General features: G+C 46.3%; 1 protein-coding gene across 1 annotated transcript in view; it reads right to left on the bottom strand.

Moving 5' to 3' along the window:
• Window positions 1-16,329: 16,329 nt before the first annotated feature.
• Window positions 16,330-20,696, bottom strand: part of DNHD1 (dynein heavy chain domain 1) — an 856,151-nt gene continuing 851,784 nt past the window's right edge. The window contains exon 44 of the mRNA XM_085623548.1: window positions 16,330-16,764. Coding sequence (XP_085479674.1) covers window positions 16,414-16,764 — 351 coding nt within the window. The 3' untranslated portion in view covers window positions 16,330-16,413. The remainder of the gene's footprint in view (window positions 16,765-20,696) is intronic.

Below are 20,696 nucleotides of genomic sequence, written 5' to 3'. Positions count from 1 at the left end.
TGACCTGGCTAAGTCTTGTTCGTCCATGGAATCGAGCATGTGGTACCCCCTTCGATCTCAGAGTAATTTATCAGCGGCTTGGAATAGGTGTTCGGGGGACCTTGTATTCAACATAGGAGTTTGAAAATGTCTATTATATTCTGGACGTATCGGATCATTAAAGCCTCTAGTATTATTATGGGGTCTTCCTCTACCTACATAAGCTATCGTTTCTATTTGTTCTGAGTCTTGCTCCTCCTCTTCTTCTGATTCTACTCTGTCTGCTTCTCGTCTTTCTTTATGTATTCGTTCTACTTCCTTGCGGATCTTTCGATACATGGCGATAATACACGCCTGTCTATCATGTTTCTCTTCTGATATGTTCTGACCCCATTTGGCAAGTTTTTGCATGGTATCATGATCTGCCCCAGGCCTGTCTTGGTTCCTAATCACGCAATTTATGAAGAAACGTAGTAGTTGTCTTTGTACATCCACTTTCTGGTATTCCATAGCTTCGTTAATACTTTCTGGACCTCGCCCTGTTTGGACAAAGCGATATATATTGTCTAGGTGTTCAACCATTCCTGGTATCGTCATTAAATACAATGTAGCTCGTCGTATACGTAGTGATGATATGAGCAATTTGTCCTGTCTGCCTGGCACTGGATCGTATCTACAATCCACAAGCTGTTCTTTAAACATGTCGGATGTCGCTAGTTGGGGTGTACGTTGGAGTGCTAAATCTCTAAGAGTCTGTTTATTTCGCGGCGGTGTGGCAAACATGTCTGTCGTACCTCCTGTAGCACCATCTGAGGTGCTGGGCAAGAAAGGATTCGTTGGACGCAGGATAGAGATTGTAGATGCGGGAAAAACTGTAGAAACGGACGGACCTGTGGGAACTTGTGTAGGAGTTTGTAGTTGCGGGGATACAGACGGATGCTCTTGGTGTTGAACACCATCGGCAAGCGGGGTGTGTGGTATGGTATTAGCATACTCGGGAGCTACGTCATCTAAATAGGAGGAAAGGAAAACGTCCTTTGCTGTTTTGGGATGTGTTTTGGGATGTGCTTTTATCGGGAGCAATGGAGGAGTTAAGTCTTTTGGTATTTCCGGGGTAGCCTTAGGTAACCCTTCGGCCAGAAGTGGATACATACCATTCATAAGAGTGTTTCTTTGTCTATCTACTTGTTCTGATTTTACTCGGGTACCTTCCTCAATTAATAGATTTTCTCGGGTTTTATTTGAATTCTCTCTACCTTTCTCTTCCTGTCTGAGCGCTTTTTCTGTACGTCTATATGATTCTTTACGCCATAATTCAATGGCATCTTTCTGTGACTGTCGGGCTTTCTTTTTCCATAATTCTTCTTCTACTCTCATGATGCTATCTGCATCCCAGGTCCCCGCTGCGGGCCATCTCTGATTTTCTGGTAAATCCTTGGTGTAGTCCACCCATAAATCAAGAAATAATACGGCATCTAGGCCATGCTTATGATACATAAAGTACCCTGGAGTGTCCCTAGGTGGAATGGGAACAGCTTCTTCGAGTACCCCTTTTCTGGTTTTGATCTGTCTTAATTTCGAAAAGAGCGGCATTTTTAGACGGTTACTAGAACACACTTTATACAATGAACACAATAATGAACAGTCATTCACACCACAATATATAGAACGTATTAAAACATTTAACACTTAACAGTTTTACGAACGATGATAACTAATAGAAAACTAGTTACTGACATAATACTGACACTAGATAATACTTATTTATATGCAAGACATACTATATATACTGCTAAACAGTACAGATACACTGCTGAAACAGTGCAGACCGGATTTGTGTACCCAAACCCATTTTGACCGGCACAGACTATGTGCACGTTAAATGCCTCCCCGGTAATGGTACTCACCGGGTAGCTCGGAACGGAAGGCCTCGGAACGGAACTGAAACTGGACCGGACTGGACTGGACTCGACTCGACTCGGAACTTCGGAACCTTTTGGGCCTCTGTATACCTCGGATCTTGCTCTCTCAGCTAGGCTCTGGTCGGGATACTTCGCACTTCTCACCGCCTCGTCTGGGTGTTGATCGCAGCCTCAGTCGCCCCCGCTTGGCCGGAGGGAGATACAGGAAATCCTGCAGGTACGCGTTTTTGTCCGTTCAGCTGTGGCAGGAGACCGGGCCTGCAACGCACCTCCGGCGCGTGAGATGAGAAAGTGTCCCTGTTCGGGCGCCAATTTATGTGGTAAATATTTCGTTACCGGTACTATTTTTTTATGCGGTAAAGTCTAGTAAGAATAACTCAGTAAATATAAGAGGCAGAATCCGTGGTATTAGAGGTTCTAAAAGGCTTTATTCCTATACAAAGGAATACAATTCGAATTGCAGGCTTCAAATTCCATCACCACGAAAGTTCAGGAAGGAAGGGCATACATTATTGACAGATAATCAGTTTTATAGGAAATGCATTACAGTGAAACAGATGCAGGAGGCGTAACAGCTGATAATACAGATAAAATATGCATACGTAACTAATAAGGCGGTCATATAGGCGTAACTTAGATAACGTCATTATACATGATGTCACAAGTGGGTGGATCCATAAGAGAATCCTGCAATGTCAGCAGAAATATTTGGCAGAGATGCGTGTGCAGCCGCATGACGTGTGATTGACGTGCAACTAGAGGGTGAAGGGGACTTGACATTTAGCTCTACATGTGGAGACAGAAGTCTGGGGGTCATGTCAACCTAATCCCAAATCATATCTAATATCCTATGTTTAAAGAACTGTGTTATCCAAAAGGAAAGGTCTCTAGGATAGAATCTATTCTACACTGACTGTTAGTGCGTGTACAAGCGTCTAAGTGTCTACATGAGATGCGAGGGGGTAGGAATATTCCATGGTAACGGGGGCTATGAATTACTTGCATGAGGACAGCGAGGCCTGGCCCTTTGCACGGTAGCTGGAGGAATGTTTACCTAAACTACTAGACAGGAATGCATCGGATGAGGAGCGAGCAGATAATCTTGAAGGTGAAATACAGTTTTTGGCAGGCAACAGGCTGGATCAGGCACCGTTAGCCGCGCAGGGAGTAGGCCAAAGTTCATGGATGCAGATGCGGGCTCAGACTGGAGCTTTCAGAGGCAGAAGGCAGGAAAAGACTTGATGACAGAATTCAGGGCCTACTCGCCTGAATCTGTAAAATGTGGAAAGTGAACCACATAAAGTCGGTGGCCTTTCATACTTAGGAATGGAATATCTGACCCATTCATGGCGGATCTGAAAGAGGACATGTTGACGGTGGACGCACATATATTTGCGTCTTCAAAACTGGAACTGGAGGGAACATACATGTACTTATAGCATGCACATGGAGCCGTTGGGGTCTACGATAGGGGACATAACTGATCACAAAATTCATATTTCCTCACTACCAGGAACTTCAGCAAAGGGAACCATGATCTCCGTGACCAAAAGGAAACCAGAATTATCAACTCTGCTTCCCCTCCTGCAGTTTGGAGAGAACTTTCTGGATCAGAGGAAATGGAGTAAAGAAGCCTTGTGGGCCTCTTGATCACAAGTGTATCTATTCTCCAAGCGCCCTCTTCTGGAAATCTGGAGCAAAACCTGCGAAGAAGAGCATTGTCCTTTGTCGTTAACAAATCCAGAAAGGGTTTGCTGATCCTCTTACATACTCTCCTAAAAGTCATACTGTATAATGAACATTCCTGTGATGAAGGTAACTTCCTGCCTAAAGTGTCTGTTATTACATTGCACGTCCCTCTGAAATGGACTGATGCAAGATTCAACAGGTTCCTTCTGTGCCCAAGAACTTGAGACTCTTGGACTGAATACTCCCTTGGTGATTGATGTATGAGACTGAAATGGCGCTGTCTATTTTGACCACAAATTTCTGTGAAGTACTAGGCTCCAAAAGAACTTCAATTCTGGCATCCATTGTCAAAACCATTGGCGGATCCTGGGGCAGCTTCACCCCTTTGGCTAGATTTCCTACATTCAGTCACCACATCAAATCCTCTTCATTTATGGAAAAACCTGCACCAGCTTCTCCAGAGAATGAACTGACTCTGACCAAAATCTGCTGCAATACCACAGAATAAGGCATAGATGGAGTCTTGGTTGTTGAATTGTGTGGACACATGACACCATAAGACCTTGAACCTCTAGCCGCAGCCTGGCTGGAGCTTCTTGGATGGACAGCATGTTGAGAGGTTGGAAACATACAATTCTCTTCGGTAGAGAGACACTTCCTTCGTCAGTTCTGAAGCACGTCCGATGAAGTTCAGGTTACTGGAAGGTTGAAGCTGACATTTCAGAATGTTTATTAGAATACCCAGACATGTGATGATCATCTTTGTGTGCTCCCAAATCCGAAAAATTTCTTACTCAGATGGAGGATGGAGCAGCCAGTCGTCTAGGTAAAGAAATATCGCTATACCTTGTAAACACAGATGAGTCAAAGCCTTCATCTTCTTGAAAAGCCTTGGAGCCAACTTCAGATCAAAGGGTAAAACTCTGAATTGCCAATACTGATTTCCTACAGAGAACCTCAGGAACTTGTGATGGTATTCCGCAATAGAAATGTGCACTGAGCATCCATGAAGCGATTGGGAGGAATTAACAGAACCAACCTCTGTAAAGTCTCTATTTTGAATTGAATATTGTGTATGAAGATGTTGAAGTTTTTCAGTTTGATGGAAAAAACTTCTAAGCCACTCTCTCCTATTTGGGTATCTGAACAACTGCTCCTTTCATTAGAAGAGCAGAAACTCTGTTGAGGAGAGCTTCCTTTTGACAGGGTTTTGAGGAAGTAGAAAACAAATAGCCCCAGTCTGAATAGGGTCTGACATGATGAACTCTGCCATGTAGACATTTCGACTACTTCCAGTACCCAACAATTTATTGTGACTACCAGCCACTCCGAACAGTATTAATGAATTTGACCTCCAACCACTAATAGAGAATCAATTATCTCTGGATAGTCAGAAGCACTGATTGTTTGATACCTGCATCCTGTCTCTGCTTCTTATAGCCTATGAAAGAGGAGGACTTCCCTTGAAATCTGGAAGGCTGGTCTTGACCTTGCTGTCTTCTCAAAGGTTAACAAAATGAACACTTGGATTTCGATGAACTTGAAGCTCTTGCTGGTTGTTGATGGAAGGGCGATGAGTGCTACATCTACTAAAAAAATTCAGTGATGTTTACCATCAAGTTCAGCCCCAAAGAGTCTAGAGGCTTTGAACCGCATTTTCAAAACTGTTGCCCTCAAAGCTGGTATTCCAGTCTTTGAGGTATAATTTGCATCTAGAAGCAATACATGCCTCACTTGCTGGATCAAACCAGATGTGAGAGAAACTATTTGCCATTCCGTATCTTCCAACAAAGGTAAACATTCCACTGCATCTTGAATAGCCCTGAAAACATTTTTAAAGTCTGAAATCAAAGACCGTGTTAAGCAAGCATTATAAGTCCTGTCTCTCATAGCCATGTGCGAGCCAGAATATAACTATCTGAGAGCTTAGTTGATTTTCATATTAGCTGGGTCCCTAAGGATATTCTTCTCTGCCACAAAGGAATGGCCCTCTAGATTGGCCACTACAGAATCCACATGAATGTTGTCTCAATTATATCTTTGAAGAATCTGCCAACCTGATGACTCGCCTGACCGAAAGAGGCTACCTGGTGAGTCTACTCAAGAAGGCCCACAAACGGGCATGGTTTTGTCACAGAGAGTACCTTTTAGAGCCCAAACAAAAGGCCGCTCCTGAACAGGAACAACTGGTTTACTTCACTACATTCTGCACTAAGAGCAATGAGTCAGAAATATTGTCAAACCCCATTGGCACCTTGTGGCTGATGAAATAGGGACCATTGAACCTCCCATGCATGCATTCAGGAAAAGCAAAAACGTGAGAGATCATGTGGTTAAGTCTTTACTTCCCACCAAAACCAGGGATAACCAACTGTCGCATTGAAACATACTGCCCGTTAAGGGGCACCTCAAATGTGGACAGTGCAAGGCCTGTCAGATGACCAAGGATATTAAGCATTACACACATAACAACTACACTCATACATTACAGGACCACACCAATTGCAACACTATGGGTGTAATATATGTGTGAGAAGTCAGCCTGGTATATGATGTCCATTAATTCAAGTGGGCACCTTGCACCAGTCCAGTCAACCCTTATGGTGATTTAAGAGGTCAAAGAAACCTTTGAAAGCTATCCAAGTGGTAGCTGTGGAGAGCAGCCTTCAGGCTTAGTCTTGAAGGAATGTTAAGCAGCTTGTTTTACCAGAATGCAATCGTATTGCATTGGTTAAATGAAAGGAGAACCACACAATAGTTATGAAAATATGTATTTATTATTATAACACACCTTAAATACCTCACAGTATCTGCTACCTGCAGATCAACACAAAACACACAATAGTGTAGCACAGAAACAATCATAAGTAACACTAATAAACAGTGGGCTCCAGGGGAAGACCAAACCATATACTAAAATAGTGGTATAAGAACCACGACTCGAGTCAAGACAGTGTCTAAAGGATGTACAATCGCTGGGACTCCAAGGAACCACCCAAGGTGAGTAAGTAGGGACCCTACGGAGGACGGGTGCAGTGTGTGACCATGACCGCGTGCTACGTACAATTCAATGGAAAGGTCGCTGTTGCAGTTTTACAGTTTAAGGACCCTTCCCAGTGGATTACGAGGAAACCCTTTGGAACATAGAATGTTGAAGAACTGCTGCACCGGTGGATACTTAAGTACCAGTGTTACCTATCTCAGGGAAGCCGGGTGCATAGGGCTGAAGTGGCGTCGGAAACCACTGTCGTTCTCAATGGGAGACTACAAATAAAAGCCACTGCTGGAAAGAAGAAAAGTTTCCGGTGGAACCCACAGGTGGATTCTTGATGGAAGGAATCTGAAAGCAGAGGGGTCAGAGTCTGGGTCACTCAGGATAGACCAGGGGCTCGGTAGGCGAATGCCCACCGATGTCAAGTGCTTCAGGTGTGAAGATGGAGACCTTGACTCTACAGCTGCAGGGACCAGGAGATGTGGAGGAGGACCAGGAGCCGGATACAAGCTGTCCCATGAAGGATGTCGAGTGCTGAGGGGTCAGTGTCCGGCGGGAGCACCAACAAGCTTTGGCAACAACAACCCACAAAGAAGACTACCGTCTGTCCCAGCAAGGACCAGGGGACTCACCACAGAAAGGGGAGTCAGGGCAGGCCTGGAGCAACCAGGGGAGCCCAAGAAAAGCAGTGTTGTCCTTCAAGTGGACCCACAGGCCTAAGGCACAGGAGTCGCGAGGGGACCTCTAGCAGTTTCACAAAGTCACAGCTTGCAGGGCACAGAGTACGAGGTGGCCAAAGTCCTTTGTACAAAATGTGCGCAGAGGTTGGGGCTATTGATAGCCCAATGCACTTAGTTGGAGAACGCCAACAAGCATATGCACTTGCAAAAGTATGAAGTGCACAGGGGTTTGGGTTATGCGTCCCCATGAGGGATAATGGCCTCAAACTCTGTGAGAGGGCAGCTCGACCTCAAAGAACATAGGAACCCACCTCCTGTGTTGCTGGAGCCTTTGGAGTCCGCAGGAGCTCAGGATCAGCAGACCAGTCAGATGCGATACAGCGCCTGCGATTCCAGGGGAGTGACTCCTTCACCCCAAGGGAGATACTTCAGTTGTCCTTGATGCTCCACAGGTCCTGCACGGAGTCTGTATGGTGCACGGGCACAGATGATGCTTTGGACGGAGAGGGAGACTAAGTCGGGCCCAGTCGAATTCCAGCTAACTCCAGAGTGTCCAGACAGTCGAAGGTCAGTGGTTTCTTGATCAGAATCTTGTCCACGTCGAATTTAGGGTCCCACAGCCAGGTAAGCATTTTTGTTCCCACGGAAGAGGGTTGGACAGATGCAGGGGACCCTCTCAGGGAAGGGTCAGGACAGTGGGGAGGTTACTCCATGTCCTTTGCCCAGTTTCATGCCAGAGCAGGAGCCAAAGGCTCCCAGGACTGGTTTGAACTGGACTATGCACAGGGACACCAAATGTGCCCCTCATGCAGACTTTCAGGCACTTTGGAAGTGCACCCTCCCAGCTTCAATACACTAAATCCTGCCTGGGAGGTGGTCACACCTCCCTGTGACAGGATGCCTATTGTGCTGCCTTCCTCTGCTCGAGCTTGGCTCAGCAGCAGGAGGGCAGAAACGTGTCTCTGGTCGGCAACAACGATTTTGTGCTGTCCGGGTCGAGAAGGCTGGTACCAGGAAGACCAGGGACCCCACAAAGCTTGCTTCTGAAGGGTGGAATCATACCTCCCACACCGGTTACTTATGTGGAGGTATAATTTCAAGACGTGTTTGATACCAAACACCACACCGTTTGTTGCAGCCGTTTTCGAGATAGCATTTTACGTGAGCATATAATGCACCTCTACCTACATGTCTGGCTGTGTCACCGACAACCTGGGAGAATGGTCTCCGAAGGCTGCAGGGGTGCTCTATCATGCCGGGGCACCCTTTCACATAAAACCCAGCACCCTGCCTTCAGGATTGTCAAGATTGTCAAGGCCTGCTGTAGGGGTGACTTATAGGTTTTAAGTGTAGTGACCTACAGATATAGTAAACCTATGTCTAAAGTAAGTGGTGCATGCACCATCTTACTCAGGCTGCAATGGCAGGCCTTTAGTTCCATTTTGCATGGCCTCTCATGTGTGGCATAATACATGCTTCAGCCCATGGGAGGCCTCTGGGGTAGCTATGCCCTGGGTAAATGTTTACCATATACTAGGGACTGACAAGGGTACCCAAGTACCCAATCTGGAGTGTACCTAAGTACATGACATAACATTTTAGGGAGAAAGCAGATAGACCGGGATCCTGATTAGCAGGATCCCAGTCAGACTAGTCAAAAACAGTGTAACATCAAGCAAAAAGTGGGGGTAACCATAAGAAGCAGGTCCTACTTTCCTACAGTATGCAATATCCTTCCCATGTGATTTGTTTTATATTGGGCAAACTATACAGAAAGTAAAAACTCGTATACTGCAGCATTGCAGCAGAATACGATGTAAGGTCCTGAGTGCACCCTTTGTTTAGCATTTCACCACATTCGGACACCCGGCTGAGAGTCTTAAGTGGTGGGTTATTAAGAAAGTTACGACCAATCTGAGGGGGGGGGGGCAACTTCACCAACACCATGAGTGTTAGAGAATGTAAATGGATACACATCTTGATACTTTCCTGGGAGGACTGAATGAATATGAGGTAATTGCCAAGCAGGTAGCGACATTAAAGAATGGCTGAGATTTTGCCTGTTGTGTTGTATCCGGCATACCCATTATACTAGTGTACATTTCCACTCTACGGTGCATATGTTCATTCTTCAGTATCCACCCATTTTTACCTCACATTCGTTGCATATACACTGTAGTTGTTTTTGGCTACATTAGCTGCCCTAACTCTAGCAGATATATAAATATTTTAACTACGCAGTTATTCCATCCCATATCCACTGTATTCATTGTACCATACACTGTATTGGTCTGTTATGCAATTCGTCATATTCATTGTATCATACACTGTAATGTAAATTTGTCATATCATTGTATGTTCTTTGTGTACTGTATAGTGTCATGCTGGTGGATTTATCCTTGCTGGATTTACCAATACACTGGTAATTGCTATAATGTTATCCGTGTGGAAATAGATCTCAATCCCCCTTTTATCAGATTTATTAGGCAAAATGCTGATTTATTGAACAGGTACTGAGTGCTTTTCCTGAGAGTTAGTTCAGTTTTTATCCCTAGTCTGTTTTTCAATAACCTCCCCCAGTCTTTCCATGATGCGTAGGCCTGCAGCCAGGCAGACATTCAGAGCAACACACAGCGATCTAACCATGACGTGCACACGCGGCATGCATGCCTTTGAATGCAGACGCTCCACGCGTCGGCCTGTCTCATTCCGTACCTTGACGGGCAAGGAACCGGCATCTCAGGGTTGATGTAATCTCACTCTAAAAGGTAATTTTTCTTCCAGAGGTCCCTTATTTTGTCTCGTTGCCTTTTTGTACACTACCATGATTGGTTGCCCTATCTTAGGATTGTTTCCTTTACTTTTCCAATCCAGCATTACGGCTGGTTCTGACTGGGCTTTGGATACCCCCACAGTGGATTAACTGTACCACACTGCAATTGTGATGCGGGTAAGTGTTTCTGGGGTTTTTACACTCATTCATTGATCCCAACATTGAACGGGCTATCTAATATGCACCTTCATCCTTCTTACAGACTACCCACCCCTAGGAGCTGTGATCAGGGCCACCAAACAGGCGCCTGCAATAGGTCAGTAGTTTAGGCACCCAGAGGTCACATTTTTTGATTTCTCTTACGATACTTAATTTTGATTCCACGCTTATCCTTATAGGTTGCCTCCCATACCTTCCCCTGTCCTGAAGAAGACCCACAAGCGGAGGATCAAAAATACCCCCTATACATTGTCAGGTCGAAACGTTGACATTTATCCCCAGTAGGGCCTGTACCATATGTCACTACTACCCTGTACAACAAACAGATGATACCTCTCTGCAATCATTGAAAACTATCTAGATTATTGACAAAAGGATGTATTGTGGACAGGCCACAACTAACCGGTGTTAATTTTACTTATAACCAGTTTAGATTGTAAAATTGTTGTAATTACCTCCATTTAATTATTCTCACTATGTAATCTTTTTCCTCTTCCATTTACTGCACACACAAGCACTACTCCTTTACACCCTTCTTTTGGTGCAACCTTTTGATTGAAATACACTTGGTAATGTTTTTACCTTTTCAATTGTTTTGTGAATAAAACAAAGAATCTCTCTACAAACAGTGGGTGGCTTCCCCTTATCCAGGTGCATATTTGAAAGTGTTATTTTTACATGTATTAAATACCATGTACTGATTTAATGCATGCAACAAATTATACTTGAATTATAAACATTTTGACTTGATGCATGACATAAAAGTCTAGGACCATCTGTTTTTCTATACTATATGATACCCAGGTCCACGGACAGTGATTGGGTTACCCCATTAGTCTATAATCACTAATGTAAGTGGGCACCCTGCACCAGTCCAGACAACCCTTATGGTGATTTAAGAGGTCTTAGACAGCCTTAGAAAGCTCTCTAAGTGGTAGCTTTGGAGAGCAGCCTTCAGGCTGAGTCCAGAAGGAGTATAGTATAGATTAAGTGAAAAAGAACCACACAAGGTATTTATAAAAATATTTATTTATTATAATATACTCTCTAATACGTTGAGAGATCTCCTACACCGAGATAAACAAAAAGCACACAATACTTTGCATAGAAATACTGTAAATAGCACAAAATACACCGTGGACCCCGGGGGGGGGGGGGGGGGGGACCACACCATATACTAAGAAAGTGGTATAAGATCCACGACTCGGGTCGAGACAGTGTCGAGAGGATGTAGAAGTGCTGGGGACCCAAGGAACCACCCGAGGTGAGTAGATAGGGACCCCACCGAGAGTGTGTGCAGTGTGGGAACAGGTCCGTGAGCTCTGTACAACTCTACGTGTAAGTTGTGGGTGGATTTTTAAAGATTAAGGACCCTTCCCAGTGGACCCTGAAGAAACCCTGTGGAAGACAGAAGGTTGGAGAGCCACCTCACCCATGGATACCCTAGTACCCATGTTACCTACACCAGGGTGCATAAGTATGAAGTGGTGTCAGAAACCGCAGTCGAACCCAATGGAGGACTGCAGAAAAGTGCCGCTGCTGAAGAAGGAGAAAATGTCCGGTGGATTCTGAAGGTGGATTCTAGATGAGAGGTACCTGCAAGCAGAGGGAACAGATTCTATGTCGCTCAGGAGTTTCCAGGCAACTTGGAAGACGAATGCCCTCCGATGTCGGGTGTTGCAAGATGGGTGACGATGACCTTGACTCTGCAGCTGTGAGGACTAGGCGATGCAGAGGATGACCAGGAGCCGTGCACGAGCTGTCCCACGAAGGATGTCGAGTGCTGAGGGGCCAGTGTCTGGTGGAAGCACCAACAAGCCTCGGCAAATGCAACCAATGCAGGAATTGAAGAGGGAGCAACGTCGGGACCAGCAAGGTCCAGGGGACTCACCAAAAGCAGGGGAGTCTAGGCAGGCCTCAAGCAATCAGGGGAGCCCAAAAGAAACAACAGTGACTCTCAAAGGGACCCCCAGGCCAAAAGATGCAGGTCACGGTGCACAAGATGCGATGTGGCAGAAGATTCTGGTCACAGCAGGTGCTCAAAGTTGGGACTACTTGAAGCATGAAGATCTTCTTGGAAGGAAGCCAACAAGCCTATGCAACTGCTAGTTGACGCGGTTCACAGGGGTTTGGTTATTGCAACCCCACACAAGGGATACTGGCCTCAAACTTGGTGAGAAGGCAGGCCTCATGAGCTGTGGAAAACCACCACCTGTGTTGCAGAACCTTACGAAGTCCGGAGGAGCTCAGGATCAGAAGACCAGTCGACTTAGTGGCGGTGCCTGCAAATGCAGGGGAGTGACCCCTTCATTCCAAGGGAGATTCCTTCAGGTATCTTTGATGCGCACAGGCCTTGGAAGGATCCTGAATGGTGCACAGGCACAGGCGATGCAGCAAATTGGAAGGGAGACAAAGTCGAGCCCAAACAAAGTCCAGTGAGCCAAGATGGTAGAATTAAAAGTGGTGTCTGATCTGAATCTTGTCCCACAACGAATCTAGGGACCTACACCCAGGTAAGCCCTCAAGTACCCTATTGAAAGGATTCGGACGATTCAGGGGGCCCTCCCAGGGGAGAGGTTACACCCATGTCCTTTGTCCAGTTTCGTGCCTGAGCAGACGCCAACGGATCCCAGGTCTGGTTTGAACTGGACTATGCATGGGGACACCAAATGTGCCCCTTATGCAGACTGAGTGGCACGCGCACCCACCCTACCCCAATACACTAAATCCTGACTGGGAGGTGATCATACCTCCCTGTGACAGGATGCCTATTGTTCTTCCATCTCCTGCTCGAGCTTGGCTCAGCAGCAGGAGGGCAGCATCGTGTCTCTGGTCGGCAGCAACCATTTTGTGCTGTCCTGGTCAAGAAGGCTGGTACCGGGAACACCGAGAGCCTAACGCAGGGCTCTTCCAGTGCTTGGAATCATACCTCCCACACTGTTTATGGTGTGGGGTATGATTTCAACATGTTTGATACCAAACATGATAGGATTCGTTATAGCCGTTTTCGAGATGGTCATCACATAATTACGCGGTGCCCCTCTATATGGTATATGGCTGCATCACTGACTAACCGGGAGAATGAACTCCGTAGGCTGTAGGGGTGTCCTGCTCATGCAGGGGCACCCTCTCGCTTAGAATCAAGCACCCTGCCTTCAGGATTGCAAAGGCCTGCTATAGGGGTGACTTATAGGTTTTAAGTGCAGTAACCCTAGTTATAGGAAACCTATAGCTTTAGTAAGTGGTGCTAGCACCAGCTTACACAGGCTGCAATGGCAGGCCTGTAGTTCCATTTTGAATGGTCTCCCATGGGTGGCATAATGCATGCTTCAGCCTATGGGGGACCTCTGGGGTCCCTATGTCCTGGGTACCTTAGTACCATATACTAGGGACTTATAAAGGTACCCCAGTCCAATCTGGGATGTACCTAAGAACTGAGCATAATAATTTAGGGAGAAAGCAGATAGAATGGGGTCCTGATTAGCAGGATCCCAGTCAGACTAGTCAAATACAGCTTAGCACCAGGCAAAAAGTGGGGGTAACCATAGAAGCAGATCCTACTTTCCTATATTGCCCATCACTGCTTAGTCATGATGAAAAAAGCAATACATTTGTCCCGTCTAACTGCTTTTTCCACCAGCCCTTTGCCTGTATTGGCTTACCCTCACTTTATCCCTCCCTTGTTGGCTAAATACCAACCCTCCCTCCTTCCATTGTTTGTGTTGGTCTGCCTTTACCCTCTCTCCCTCCATTCGTTGTCCATGTTAGCTTGCCCCAATCCTTCCTGCCACCGTTTATTGTCTGTGTTGGCTTAGCCCGCCACCACTCACTTTCCCTCCTTTTGTAGTTTGTGTTGCCCTGACCCCTCCCCCCATTTTCTTTGTTGGTCCTTCCACCCGGCACAACAAAAAAAAAGTGATATGACATAGACACCGCTGCCCATTTTATATCACTTTTTTAAAATTCCTCACCCCTTTGTTCCGCAGCTACCGTAAAGTCCCTAAGATCCAACTCCATTCGGCCAGGACCTCCACTCCATCTCGGACCACACTTCTCCTGAATTCAGCCAACTCACTGTCATATCTATTATGACCAACAATAACAAGGATGTCTTCTGCCCTTATAATTTGTAGAACTGAGATAGTGTCAAGTTATTCTGATAATGACCTACTTATTACACTTAATGTGACACCCAATCTGGAGCAAGTGTTCCTTTATCAATATGTCAGGGCCATCTAGGAACAGCCTTAGATAATTCTTCAAAGAGGTATAGTCAGAATTGACGCCACTCGTCTCCCATTGTCCTAAAGATATGTCTAGGACCCTTTCCCTGGCGTCCGTAATCTATGTACTTCATTCATGAAACTATGTCAAAGTTTTTTTTATCTCCCCAAATACTTAGAACCTCATTTACTATATGTTGACGCACGGCAGCAGAGCAAGCCTGCCTGCTGTGCAGCTGTGCATTAAAATTAAAGGCAGGAATGTGTCGTATCTACAAGATACGGCGCATTGCTGTCCTTCTCACCTGCACTGGCGAACAAACAGTAGACGTGTGCCAACGCAGACACTCATGCCCCATGGTGCAAGGGTGCCTGCGTTGCAGGGATGATTGTTGTTGTGCAGGATGGGACACCTTCTTGAACAAAATGAATGGGGTTTTGTTCTTTCTATGTGTGCTGCAGAATGCAGCACATATAGAAAGAGCAAAAAACAAGGAGATTTCTCCTTGCTGCGCTACTCCTACACCTCCCTTGGGGAGGCGTAGGATTCTGACGCATTCCCAGGTTTACAGCACTTTGTAAATCTGGGAATGTGTCAGGTTCTATGGATGTTGCTTGGGAACACCCACAGCAACACTCATGGAATGCCCCTTTCACGCAGAGTAATGTGTGAAAGGGGCCCATAATTTCAAGGCCATGACAAGTCAAACAGGGTCACTTTAAGTGGCCTTGTAAATATGGGCAGGCACACTGCACTGCTGGTGTGTCTAAAAAAGTGATGCACAGGCAGCGCAATTGACTTGTAAAATGAGGCTCTTAGTAATTAAGGACCACCACTCGACCCCCTAGGTAGAGAGGTCCTTCGCTCCAGACTATCCTGCAAGATACCGTCTGGGACAATTTTGCTTATTACCGGCACTCAGAGAAGATGATGTCTCTTGCCTGACATTTATAAGAGCAGAGTACATGAGGGACGCTGCTACCTCTCTCAGGGAACGCTTCCTTCATGGCTCTTCCGATAAACATAGTCTGAGCTGTCAACAAGGTATGTAGAGCACCACTTCTCCCTAAGAAACTCTAGACTGCAAGTAACTCTAATACATGCTCTCCTAGGGTCAATCAATCAAGATTTGTACAATGCAGCTGCTTCACCCGTGAGGGTCTTGAAGCACATACAGGTACGTTTCAGGCTTTTAGGTGGTATTTTAACTATGTTAGAAATTTTCATTTTATTCTCATTGTTCACAACGTGCCTTCTTGCTGTTTTTATGATATATAGTGTGATTATTTTAGATGGACTAAGAAACAGGTTTTGCCCTGTTGTAATAAATGCTTTTAGTTAAGTGTCTTGTCTTCTCACTGCTGTGTGTGATATTGTAAAGAGTGAAATATGTTTATTGTTACCACGGTGCCCCTGATCCCTTTCCAGTTATTGATAGTAACCCAAAAGCAATGACTTCACTTCAAATATGTATTGGATGGGGTTCTGTGAGACTTCAATAACCGGTCTTTCACACTCAGCGCTGGTGCACTGAACTATGTTCATCTGTGTGACTTGTGGGTGGGAAAGCAAACCTTGCAGAACTGTGCCAGAGTCTTAGTTTCCACAACACAGCCTGCCAGCAATAAAAAATAAGAAAGCACTATGACACCATGCTTCTGGACACTGAGTCACAAGTTTGTGCATAGGGCAGAGTGCTTCTTGTTTAATACAGATGGGATTTGGCACTTAACCTAAACACCCATGTACTAGATGCCAGCATATATGTCCCCATCTCAATAAAGGCTAGGGGACAATCCGCAATAATGGTAAGAGCCATGGATGCAGAGAAGCAAACTTCACACAGCACTACAGACGCTCATAGTTCATTTTAATAGAAATCTAATATAGGACCTATACACAACGAAGCAAGACGTTGAGCTCCTGCTCTGGCAATCACAACACGCTAACCGCATGCACATGCCGCTGGCTACACACGGATGGGTCCATCTTTGAGGTGAGCGGCAGGAACATCACAACCTGCTCCTGTGCTCGAATCACTTCATCCCCAGTGGTGCCCAAGTAGATCGGGCAAAGGTACTTCGGAAAAACCGAGCTTGTACTACACTCCTGCGTAGATGTCCGGACTGCACGGATCCACACCTCAGGGATACTGCATGGTTTGCAGGAAAGGGTCTCTTGTAGGATGGACAGCCTGGTATCCCAGAGAGCATTGCGCACTTCAAGGCCTGTGAGGTAGATTCCATGCTGCAGGGCTGACTTTGGTCGCACACTTCTATGCATGACCTGAAAATAAAATACAGGAAAGTCAGTGGCCTGCTCTGCTCTAGGAATTCTCTAGAACCCAAGTGGCACATGCATCAAATCATGATTATTTCCCTTAAACACAAAAGTAATCACAACCTTTAACCCCCATGCCTTGAAGGGCATTAACACTCACTTTAGTATATTGCACTCCAAAAATACATTACTCAAAAGAAAAGTGCACTATGGGGGAGATTTTCAAAAAGTCGCACAACGCTGCGCAGCCCCCTGCGAGGCTCCACCGCGTTGCGTGACAGGGAGGGAGCAGGAGAGCGCGCGATATCTTCAGAGATATGTCTCTCTCCTCCCCTTGCCCCAGTGCTGGGTTCAGCTGCCGTGCACCATGCACACACCTTAGCCCCCCAGCGCTAGGGTGTGTGCATGAGTGTAGCATAGGTTTTTTTACAGGAAGGGTTTCCTTCCTGTACAAAATATTATGCAAGGCACGATACAAAGCTTTTCCCACTTTGCATACGTGCTGCACAGTGCAGCACTAATGGAAAATCGTAAAAGCACAGAGAAATGAAAGCATTTCTCCTGCTAGCGCCTCCTTTGAAGGGGCGTTAACTTTTGGTGCCACACCATGTTTACAAATATTTGTAAATATGGTTTTGCGTCAAAAGGCATGGGTGGTTGCATGGGAACGACCATGCACCACCCATGTAACGCACCCTCGGCACAAAGTAATGCAAAGCAGTGCTTTGCGCTACTTGAAGAGTGCTTTCCAGCACAAAACAAGTTTTGTGCTGGAAAGAAAATATAAAAAACAAATATTGCGCTGGTTAGTTTTAAAAATCTGCCCCTATTTGTTCAAAATATATCAAAAACCATTCCTAAAACTGAAAGCTTGCTGACTCTGACCAAGATGGAAGTCCTCATCTTTGGGAACAACACTTCGCCATGGAAGGATGCATGGTGGTCTGCGGAACTCGGCCCGTCCCCTGCCCCCACAGACCACGCTTGCAACCTTGGCATCATCCTGGACAGCACGTTTCCATGAAGAAACAGGTAAACTTAGTCTCATCCGCCTGCTTCTACACCCTACAAATGCTCTGCAAGATCTTCCGGTGGCAACACAAGAAGGACCATCATGCAGGCCGTCATCAACAGCAGGCTGGACTATGAGAACACACTTTATGTAGGAAACACCACACGCCTCCTCAAGAGACTACAGACTGCACAAAACTTAGAGGCCAGATTCATCTTCGCCCTCCCCAGACGAACTCGCATCACATCCCACCTCAAGAAGCTACACTGGCTCCCGATCCAGAAAAGATGCCAGTTCAAGATGTCGACTCACGCTTACAAAGCCCTGCACAACGAAGAACCAGCTTACATCAACAAACACTTGACCTTCCACCAACCAACCAGACACCTACGATCTGCATCCCTCTTCCTTACGGACACCCCCTGGATCTGCCGAAGCAACAGTGAAGAACACTCCTTCTCACACCTGGCGCCCAAACCTTGAAACAAACTTCCCCTTCACCACAGGACCGCCTCATCGCTACAGCAATTCAGGAAAGGACTCAAGGCGTGGCTGTTAAAATGAATTGAGCACCACGAAGCAAGGAGCAACTCCAGCGCCTTGAGAAACTCACAGGTGATTTTCCGCGCTTTACACATCCTTGATTGATTGACTTTGAAGCACACTACTAGCCTGTAATATTCTATTAATTTATCCATGTCCTGTCAGTGCTGTAGAGTGCCACCTGGCCTCTATGTCATGCCTGGTTACAGCACACACTCCCCTGGGTCAGGCTATGCCAAGGGGATGTGGACCACTTCTGTTACCCTAATCTATGCGCTAGTGTCATTCTGTTCTCACTGTGCATCTGACTGAATAGCGGTGTACTTGCCAAGCCCCTACACTGGCAATGAGGCCAGAAACTGATGCCCTCAATGCGCTGACAAAGCACGCAGTCTTGCAGTGTCCCAGCACATTCTGTCACTCACCTGCTGGATGAAAGGAAACAGCGTCAAGACTGTGGTGTCCTTCTCCCCCCTGCCATACAGCAACATACTGAAGTACTAGCCAGAGCAGGGCCTGCTTTTCAAGCTACCTCGCCCCTCACAGCTGAAGGTATCAGGAGCAATGCATACGTGGAGAAGTGTGGCTCAATGATTAGAGCGGCAGACCCTGATGCAGAGGTCTAGCCCGGGACCAGGGTTCAATTCCCCGCCTCGGCGGGTCTTGGGCTCAAAAATTCCACGGACATGATAATTCTCGCCTCGGTGCCTATTCCAATCAATGAGTCCCACTCTGCAACTCTGGGCAATAGCTTGCTTAATCTCCACAACGGCCCCCACAACACTAAGGATGCCTGGCCTCCACCTTGCGGGTGCCCAGGAGTGGATGCCTCACAGGGAAAGCCAGGATGGGTTCCACAGCGGTATTCGTACAAGCGCCTTGAGACCCTTGCGGGTGAGTAGTGCGCTATACAAGTATCAATTTACATTTTACATTTACATGCACACCAGCAGCACTTCAGGCTGCAGAACTTTCCTGGTCATATGCATGTGTGGGTGAAAAGTGTTCCTACAGTGCCACCTGTTGTCCATTCACTGGCCGGTGAACCTAGGCCATCTCTGAGAGACTTTGGGGCATATTATCAAGCAGGGCGTTAAAATTATCGCCGTTTTAGCGGCAGAAGCCCATGTTGACACCAGAACATGAGCTTCTATGGAAATTCTCTGCTGCATATTATCAAGCCCATTATCACCGCTTTAGCGGCAGTTTTCTGCTGCTAAAGCGGAGATAATTTTAACGCAGTTTCTTGATAATATGCCCCTCAATTAGGTGAGGATCCATGTGAGATGCACAGAGCAATTACATGTGCGGTACAGGAGAGCGCTGGCCCACACACAGCGAGGGGAAAAGGGAGAGACATTAAGTTGCCACCTCTGGATCATCAGAAGAAAAGAAAGTGAATACGAGACTGTCGTACAGTACCACCGGTCCATTCACCTGACTGACATCATCCTGAGCATCTCAAAAGCAAAAATGAAAAAAAAAAAATAACCAAGGTGGCGCGTGAGTGAGCATACACCTAGACAATGGTGAACAACTTCCCCTCGGCGTCAAAGCCCCCCATCAACCTCAGCAAGCGAAAGCAAGCCCACATGCATCCATGACTGCACTGCCACCCATCAGTGAGCTGTTTGGCCGCTCCACAGTGGTCTCACAGTGGAAAACCTGGGCTGCAAGGCTGAACTATTTTTACGCCATGAGCTAAAATGATGACATGGTGAAGTGCTCACTGTTGCTTCAATTCAGAGGCGAGAACATCTATAAATTGTTAGAGACCCTCCCAAACAAAGAGGAAAATCACGACTATAAAGCTGCTGTTGCAGACTTGAATGTGTATTTTGACCCCCACTTGAATCGCAACTATGAGAGAAAGTGAAACCATTGACGGGTTTCATGCGTAACTGAGAGCTCTAGTCTGCAAAAGTGTGGATGATGACCAGACAAAAGATGTTTGAGCCAAGATCATGCAGGGCTGCAGATTGTACACCCCAAGTCTGATCCTGTGCCAACGAGTCATCAAGTCCGAGGATAGCTGTATTTTAGCAAAGTCACACAAGCTCTCAAACAGCAGGGTTGAAGAGATGGAGATGACTTTTTCAAAAGGAGGGGCAACAGTGGGAGGTGTCAGTCGACTTGAAATCAAAGAAGAAAGAGTCAATGTGGTGTACAAATGGCTGGTGGGTACACACCGGCCGAAGGCGCCAGCTACCAGCCAAAGCAAATGCCAGAACTGTGCCTGGATCTCCATGTACCGTATGTTTGCCCAGTCATGCTCACAATGCAGAAAGACAACCATTTTGTTCATCTGTGCTGGAATGGAAACAAGCCAAAACATGCAAGAACCCAACTTTGAGGCAGCTAGCCCTCAATGATGAAGAGCAAG

This window comes from Triturus cristatus, chromosome 8 (assembly GCF_964204655.1).
Source record: "Triturus cristatus chromosome 8, aTriCri1.1, whole genome shotgun sequence".
NCBI classification, from domain to species: domain Eukaryota; kingdom Metazoa; phylum Chordata; class Amphibia; order Caudata; family Salamandridae; genus Triturus; species Triturus cristatus.
The sequence above is the reverse complement of the archived record's forward strand: the minus strand, read 5'-3'. Positions and strand labels throughout refer to the sequence as shown.